We start from the raw sequence: 9196 nt of genomic DNA on the forward strand, positions 1-9196 counted from the left end.
CATCATGTGGGAAGTCCAATTAGAGACGGAAATTGCACTGAGCCAAGCACTGGCTGCATGCTTACTTACCTGCACATCTGCATTGACTTTCCAAAGCAGTAGCCACCTTTTTCCACCACCTTAATTGGAGTTTCCATCACCGATGGCATGAAAGAGAAATGCCACGGTCTGCTTCCTGGTAATGGGCTGCTTTCCCACTGATGTCTAATGAGACAGAGGCGGGTGTCAGGTTAAGGTTTATACCCGGAAATATCCTTTTCATGATTATCTGAATTAAACTTTTTGGGTTTGAGGCGCTGTCACGGGTCGTGCTTGGATACTGTACATGACATCGTTGGATAAAACGGGTCAGAAGGGGTTCATTCCAACGTTATTCTACGGTCTTCCCGATGAAAACGCACACATTAAACAATTTATTGGAAAATGTGCAATAAGAAAAACGTTGGTTGATGCATCTCTCCAGACATCTCTTCCCTTTTTTTAAGCAATACATTTTAGCTCAAGCTCAGTCGGCGATCTTTTTGTGTCACGGTAGTTCATTTTCTTGATAGTTCATCCATGAAACTACAACGTGTCTGTGGTTTGGGAGTTATAAAGCACATAATACCCCTGATTATAGGTTCTAATCAATATTATGTGCTCTTGACATATAGCTACATATGTTGCTGTGCCATGTTGCTGCCTGGCCGTGTCAGTGCCAGAGATAAATGGTTCAGCTCACGCCCCACCCTTCCAATAAAAGCTGCATTTTCATGGCAGCATGTTTGATTGTTTGGTGCGGGTCCTGGCCTTGACACCGCCTCCATCGCAATCTGTACTCGGTTCATCAGAAGCCAGGAACACTGTTCAACATATGGGGATCATTTCATGAATTATGGCCACAGAAACACATGTTTTAAAATAAACGCACTACGGGCTCAGACGTATTCATGTTGATCTGCAGAATTGGAGTAGATACAAGCTGACGTGTGTCCGTTTTTTCATGTGTACATGCAGGAAGACAGGTTCAAAATGTATGTGAAAGTAAATAAATAATAGGTTTATTTTGGACCAGCCTGACATGATGTTTTATCCATCCTCACATCTGATCCCCCTCAAAATTAATGGCAAATTATGACACTTTTTCTACATCGATTTACTCAGTTCTAAAATCACTGTTGGTCTGCACTGATTGCGTGTAATTATGATATTAATAAATCATTTAGAAGTATAGTCTCCAGTTTGCAGCTTTTCTCTTCCAGGCTGAAAACATGAGAAAAGGCTCTAAATCCATCACCTCAGCAGTCCAAAAGAAGGATAGTTTCAATAATAAGCGTGGGAAGGTAGATCACCATAAGTGCGAGTGTTTATGTAAAGAAGGAAATAAAGGAACAGAAAGAGTGCAGATGGGTTTTCGTTTGGAGCCCCAGGGGTTAATAAATCCTCAGCAAATATTGTAATCGAGAACATGATAAAGGATGTGCTCTCATTATTCACCTATCCACCTCTGAATGTGCCGCCTTACCCCCCCTTACCTCCCTCATCTTCCACCTAGACTGCAGACACTGCAGGCTATCAGAGAATCGGAACAGGAATGTGACTCCTGACAGACATGTCTCCCAGGACCACAGACTCAATGTGTTCCCAATTAGCTTCATCTGATAAATTTGGAGTGCAAGTGAAACCCAAAGCGGGCATGATCAATAGCACTTGACTCTTTTTGGCTTTTGAGTTTGACATTGACAGCCCCCAGTCTGATTAATCACTCTGGTCCTGCAGATAGTTGGACAGCCACATCTTCCTTTGTAGGTGTTGCAAACCTCTCATGTCACGTTTGTAGCGCGCTGAATGTGGCTCCTCTGCTTCTACCTGCACTAAAAGTCTTTTCCTTTCCTCTTTTCCTTTTCCACTGTATGCTAAACTTTACTTTCACCAATTCACGCCTCACCCTTAATCAGGACCCAGGACACCAGGACACACACACACACACACACACACACACACACACACCACACACACACACACACACACACACACACTCCTTCCCGTCTCCAGCATTTTATCACCTACCTTATCCAGAACTGCCATCTGCTGTTCGTGGTTCACACTGCACCATCCTGTGTTATTTCTATAGACCTTTTTTATAGCCAGGTTTATGATCCATCTTCATAAAGTCTCGTTCATTTAAAGGGGTACAGTTAGAGGACTAACATGGGTAGCAGAGATGACACAGGCCTCCACTTACAGCCTCACAGCCTCATGTACAGCTGCTCAGGATGAGACAGGGGGTCCAGAGCTTCGCTCATCCCTGCTGGGGCTGCTGAGCTACACGAGCATGAGCTCTGGAAAAGCTCAGCCCGCAGGGCAGCATAGGGATGGAGGCCGACGGAACGCAGTCAGCTTGGCTGAGGAGTGTGTGTGCATATGTGTGTGTTTGTGTGTGTGTGTGAGAGAGAGAGAGAGAGAGAGACCTTGGAGATTCACCTATCACCACCACCTAAAAGTGATATATGGCTTTAGGAGCTTAGTGTTTAACTCCTTAAAGTGAAATTCACTTTATGACTCAGCTGTTTTGGGAGTCAGCTTCAGAAAATTGTATTATTTCTGAGTCAAGAGTCCCAGACCTGGCAGCTTCCTATGGTGATATTGAACGCTCTGAAATAAATGACTATTTGAATGAATTACTATACTAACGATAATTGTCTCTTTAGCTTGATGCCACACACTAACATTTAGACCAGATCCATCTGCCATCCAAGTGAAACAATGAAATTGTCCCACAGTGACTCATTTTGCATTTATTCACATGAATTGAGCATGCACATCACTGTAAACAGGAAGTAGAAGATTGGTTACTTTGTTTGCAAGAATTACCACAGAGGAAGAACAGCAATAGTCTCCACCAAACCTCAATGTTGTGTTCTGTCTCTATTTCTTATTTCCCCTTCCTTTTTCCGCCCTTTGTATTGATTTCTAACCTACCTAGTTGCACCTGTGGAGCACTCAAATCTCACTTCATGTGTCAGCTGGTTCACTCTTTGGTCAGCTCACACGTGTACTAGCAAGCCACGAATTCAATTGTTGGTGTCATTGTGTGAAGATAAATGGAGACGACAGGATGTTGTGGTGAACTCAGGTTGGTTTCAAGCTCTCAGACATGAAGAATCTCAGGAAACCACCAGCTTCACAAAGACAGGAAACGTCAGTGACAGTGACTTTTACTTTCTATCCTTGACTGAAGTGGCCGTTGGGTGGTCGATCTCTCGGTGAACTCTTGTGGATAAATGCAATAATTTATATGTGTAAAATCCATTTTTATTCCCACCAACAGTGACAAATATAGAAAAGATTGTTTTAAAAAAATGTCCTCTTTCAGTCGAGTCCAATATACGGTTTATATATTTAGAATAATTTAACTTATCTCCATAAATAAATGTCCGGGGGCTCTTCGCTAATCCCACACAATTAACAGTGATTTGTTAGCAAATGTTATAAATTTATTCAATAAAATGGGAATGAAACGTCCAAACGAGTCCAAGATTCACTTGAGAGTCGTAAAAGTGAGGGAGGCAAAAAAAGAGTAAGTCAGCCAAATGAGTTTCGCGTTGTTCTCTTGAACACTAGGGGGCGACAGCGGTTCAATCAGGCATTAATCTGGACTCATTTTTAAAAAGGCTTGCTCAATGTAACGGTCTTTAATCATACATTAAATTTGATATTCCCTTGAACTATCTGTGACATTTCAGGCATTAATCATTTAGAGACACTTTGAAATCAATCAATTGTAGATTCCAAGCTACTAAATCTTCTTTTAGGGGTGTTGAAGAGCTCCGGGAAATCAAATAACCCCATTATTTTATACCAGCCCAGGGGAAAAATCTTAAAACATAAATTAAACTGACCAGCCAAAAGGATCCAGTGTTTTACTACAATATTTTTTTCTTTTGTTCAGTGCTTCAAATTTCGAAACCCCAGCGTATAAAAGTTATTGCAGCTTAAGGTATTTTGTGTGAAGTGTACTTTGCATCTTTAGGTGAAGCCTTTAGAAGCAGTCTATTGCTGGTGCAGTCATCATCAACATGCACAGGCCACAGGAAGTCCTTTAGAACAATGACCAGTTCAATGCCAATTTCACTAAAGTTTCACTAAACGATGTTGTTGTTGTTGAGTTTGGTCCACTCAAAGATGTCCTGCTCACACACAATGTCTGAGTTGATGAGCAGGTAGCGGTCCCCCACGCAGAAGTGCTTCTGACAGGCCGCGCATTTGAAACACTCCAGATGGTAAACCTTGTCCCGAACACGCATGGTCATCTCAAACGCTCTGATCCTCTTCTCGCAGGACGCACAGAGGCCGTCCTGACCAAACAGCCTGAGGAAGACATCAGCGTGAGAAAATGTTCACAGAATGTTGCAAAAAAAAAAAAAAAGACCCCCGTCGTTGCTTCCTTTAAACATGATTTTTTTTCAGCAGTTTAGCTTTTGCCTCGTGCAAATTCAGGATGAAATCCTGACGTCTTGGATCTCACACCAACCTGAGGTAGTCTCTCCGACACAGCTTTCTTCCCAGCTTGTAGTAAAGCCGGCGGCCCACCTCCCCGAGGCGACAGCCGCACAGGTCGCAGCTCAGGCAGTCCTCGTGCCAGTACTGCTCAATGGCCTTCAGGAAGAACCTGTCGCCGATGCTCTGCTGGCAGCCGCCACACGTGAGCAGAGACGGAGGCATCTGCAGGACCTCGTCCACCGGCTCCCTGCACAGCAGAGCGGTTAGAACAGAAACCAATATTCACAGGATCAAACCTTCATTTTGCCATTAAGATTTAGAATCTTTTGAAGTTGCGGTCAGCTGAAAAATACACATTGTATTCTAAATTAGAGCCTTTAGGTTGTTATTGTGGCGCCATCTGCATATTTTTTATGCAACTGCACTAATAGTGTTAAATACAGCCCAACAGCCCAAAAATGAAGTTTTACCCTTATATAAATGCACCTTTGTAACTTAGGAAGGAAGAGAAACAAGAAATGTATAAATATTGTGAAAAGGCCACACTGTCCAGTGCTGTCAAACCCATATAATCTGCTTCAGATACTTTATTGGGTCTATAAGATGGTTCATGAAGAATTCTTAAAGTTGTACTAATTTCACAGTCTAAATCTAAACAAAAATGACAAAATGTGGCTCCTCTACTTTATTCTCATCCTCTCATGGTCATTTTCCCGAGACAGAACATGCAGAAGAGCCTTAAAGCAGTTAATGCCATCAAATGTGCATTAAATATCATGAAGTCGCGTGATATTACTGCGTGTTAAAACTACTTACTCGTTGGTTTCCAGCGTCTTCCTCTCTATAGTAGATGCCATTTTAAAGATCTGGTGTCCAGCCTGATCCAGGGTCGCTCTGCAGGAGGACCAGAGTCCAGAGGCGGTGCACCTGTTCCCGCTGCCGCCGAGGCGACTCTCCCACGCCGCTCTGGAGATGCTGTGTCAAATCAAAAGGCGACGTGGTCCCGTTGAAATGGCCGCAGGACGCAAGGAATTGCTTCAGCAGCTACAGGCGGTGGTGATGGAGGACGCAGTTATCACTTCCTGAGGCAGTTGCGCACGGTGCCATTATTACCACATTTCATATTTCTGAGCAGCGTCGGTGCCTGATTTTCCAGCCAGATCTGATCAGATGGTCAGTGACGCGTCCCTCCGTCTCCGTGCGCCTTCTTCACGTGCGCGGACTGCAGACGCGCTCCCCAGCACGGAGCTGTTGTTGTGCAGCATCGTGTTTAAATACGTTGGCCCCCCTCGGCCTCTGCTTTCGTTTCCCTCTTCCTGCTCACGACTGTTTGACAATAGGGGGAAATGGGTCTTAAAGCGACAGTTGATCGCGGCTCCAGAGAACGCGGCTCTCTCAGGCGTGGAGCTGCGTCGTGACTGACGCTCATGACTTCATTACCCGCTGACAGCTCCCCCAAAGATCAGGAGAAGCAGGATCTTAGTGATTTACCACAACGGCGGGTTTCCCTCAGTTATTCGTCGTTTATTCTCCCCTTATATTATTCATTCCCCTTTTAAACAAAGCAATGGGTTCATTAGTCTGTATATTCATTTAAAATGTTTTTTAATTACTTTGAAAATTCATTATAAAGCTGTTAAATAATTACATTTTAAAAATCCCAAATGAAATTATTGTAAAATAAAATGTTTTATTTCCGTGTTGGAAACTATTTTCTCTTGGCCTGACTTCAGGTCTAATTAAATTATTTAACCAACACTTTTTCCGGCCAATAAATGAAACCAATGACTGAAACCCATCCATGGTATATGCACATAAATCAAAGAATCTTTAACTCCAGGGATTTAGCCTGCTTCCATAATTTTCTGTGCATTAATCTTCAATAAAGATTTTAAAATAATGTTTGTGTTTATAGTGTTGCTGCACAGTTGCTGTCCTTTGAGCCTGTTCCTTTCATACCATGTGGATCCTCCTTATTATCTGCTGCCAGTGTCTCAGTGCTGGAGGCATCATAGGGAGGGACACAGACGGTTGGACTGGACAGAGAGATAAAGCCCCTCAACTACAGCAGCCAGATGAAGTGAAGGGAGATTTCAGGGGGAGACTAAATTCAGGCTAAAACCGTCCTTCGGCGAGGCATTTGTTGGACTGTGTAGACTAGACTGGATGAATCCCTGGCTGAGGAGGCCCAGGAGCAAGGTGACCGTGGAGCAGAGCGGTGCCAGCTGTGAAGGAAACAGAGCAGCTTTACACAGATAAAAGTCTTAAATCTGGACTTCTGTCTTCTGTTACCACTGGCCAGAAAATTTGCAGCGCAATAAAAAGCCGCAGCAGCAAGATAAAGTTTTGTTGGTTTGAATAAGGAGACCAGCAAACTTGCCTCAGCACGTTCCTCTTGATCATGGTGCCTGTGTAAACAGTCCCTTGCTTAGGACCGTCCCACATTTTCCTACAGGGTGCTTCACTGTAAGAATCAGGGTGTTTCACCTCTAGACAAAGCACAACACACACAGTCAGGCACACACTCACACACACACAAGTTGGCCTGTAACACAATGTGTACTCTCTTACACCCAGAAATCCTGGATTCTAGAATGCTGGAATTTAAATTTCCACAATTCTCACAATACTTCATGGGCCTTTAAATGTTGGAAATATTGTCAGATCTCACTCAATATATCAGCCTTATCTTTATTTTAGTCTCTGACTGTCTGGTTATTGCAGCATTCAGATCAGTAGAGGTCACCATGAGTGCTACACTAACTCAACAGGAGTAATTCTTTGTGCCATCAGTCAAACATCATCATCTTTGAGGTTCTGCGACTGTAACTTTGAATGTTGTAGGAGAAGCCAAATAACGATGTGACACCCAACTCATCTGTCCTGCTTCCTGTGGAGCCGACGTGAAAAGCTGGGAGGATGTTCGTGCAACTGGCATGCAGAGATGAGGCTATCCTGAAGGGCTGCACATTGCATTCACTTCCTACCCCCCATGCACGACGGCACGCTTCACACAGTTCCCAGTTAGACAGCTCCAGATGGCCCTGCCTGATAGGCCTATCAAGGCCTCAACACACCATCAACAGGCTGGAAAATTTGGGGGAGGGCGAAGTTATGACATTTTAGTTTCACTATTAACTACACCAAATGGCAAACTAATACACTTGTTACACACAGGTGCAAATAAGCAGTCACAAGCAAGAAAATGGCGTTTAGATACTGATATTGCACTCGGACAGGACAGGATAGGACAGGACAGGCATTGAAGAAAAATATGATGGATATTGAAGGTCTAGTCTGTCTCTGTGGGTGTTTTCTATCGGGGAGCAAACAGTTAAGAATGTCGACAACCTTTTGGGAAGTGGTGTCACTTAAGTCCAGTTTCCTGTTTTGCCTGTTCGGTACTGACAGCATTATGGAGTTGAAAGCACTGTGGAATTTTCAGGGCAGCTGGAAAATGAGGGTCAGCTCAATGGCGGAGCGCAGACCTTGAAGTTGACACTGAAGATGGAGTGATCCTTTCACAGGTCACACAGTAAATAATGTGGATTTATCTCACAAGGTCTCAGTATAGCGAAGGTTTGGTATGAATTCTTAGAGAAGAGCAATGAATCCACACTTTATGGAGCATTTGGCCATAGATTTGCAGGCCTGTTTCTTCTGGCTGTAATGTTGACTCAACGATAACACAAACTAAGCACTTCCCACCGAATCTGAACAGACGATTAGCTTCTGCCTCAGAAGCCTGCCATCAAACTTACATTTCCATAATAGTTTGATTTGCTACATCGGTCTGAATAAGAGATTAACAAATTGGAACACAAATTAATAAGATCAGAGGCAGTGCCCACCCTGGAATTCTTGCCTGTTGTGCTCATTATTGCCATTTGCTTGAAATACAACAGACTGCGGAAGTGAGTCACCCCGTTAAAAGGGAGCTTCATTTGCCCCCGTGGTTCCTGAATAATCAGTATTATCCCTGAAAGAAAACACTCTCAGTGTGACAGTCCAATCAAAGCCCTGTGGAGCCACGTTAAGTGTTTTCCATATTTGGCAGTGATTTAGGCCTATACATACCGCAGGTTTTGGACACATTCAAATGGACAGAACAAAGATTTATTCAAGCTCTATGTATTTGACTGCTTCCTATTTTTTAAAGTTATGTACTAAATGTATTTTTCTTTCTTTTATTAATCAATTTCCATATGCAAAACTTTTTATCCTAAAATGTTAACAAAATCCTAACAAGGATATTTTTAAAGATTTCCATGACATCCATACAAGATGCTGTTAATAGAAATAGGATTTTTAGAAAAAAAATAGTTCAATATTAATATTTTAGATTGACTCAACAAAAATTTGGATACATCACGGTTTACTTTGCGATTGCAGGCTGGAAATAAAACGCTTCATTTAAAAAATAAATAAAGTTTTACCTTTATCACCGCTTCAACTTCCTGCTATTAGTTGTCGGTCAGCATGCGAGACATTACTGACCCCTGGTGGACAGTTTTCTACCTAACGGTTTCTGTTGGTTCCGTCGCCAGAGGTTATGTGACAGCATCTGTCTGTGAGACTGTGGACAAAATAACTCCAAAAACTATCAATTGGTGGGTATTTTTGGAATTGTTGATAATGGGCCAATAAACAGATAATTTAATGTTGGCAATGTTCCGGATTGGCTTTGATCATAAAGAAACCTTGTTCAACCAGA

At 42.9% G+C, this 9196-nt stretch overlaps 1 protein-coding gene across 1 annotated transcript; it reads right to left on the bottom strand.

Moving 5' to 3' along the window:
* Positions 1 to 2761: 2761 nt before the first annotated feature.
* lmo2 (LIM domain only 2 (rhombotin-like 1)) lies at positions 2762 to 5940 on the bottom strand. The gene is made up of 3 exons (XM_057052512.1): positions 5299 to 5940; positions 4514 to 4729; positions 2762 to 4350 (listed from the first exon to the last, which is right to left on the bottom strand). The coding sequence occupies exons 1-3, from the start codon at positions 5337 to 5339 to the stop codon at positions 4125 to 4127; spliced, it is 483 nt and encodes a 160-aa protein (XP_056908492.1). The 5' UTR covers positions 5340 to 5940; the 3' UTR covers positions 2762 to 4124.
* Between the last annotated feature and the right edge of the window lie 3256 nt (positions 5941 to 9196).

Source organism: Takifugu flavidus, chromosome 13 (assembly GCF_003711565.1).
Source record: "Takifugu flavidus isolate HTHZ2018 chromosome 13, ASM371156v2, whole genome shotgun sequence".
NCBI lineage: Eukaryota > Metazoa > Chordata > Actinopteri > Tetraodontiformes > Tetraodontidae > Takifugu > Takifugu flavidus.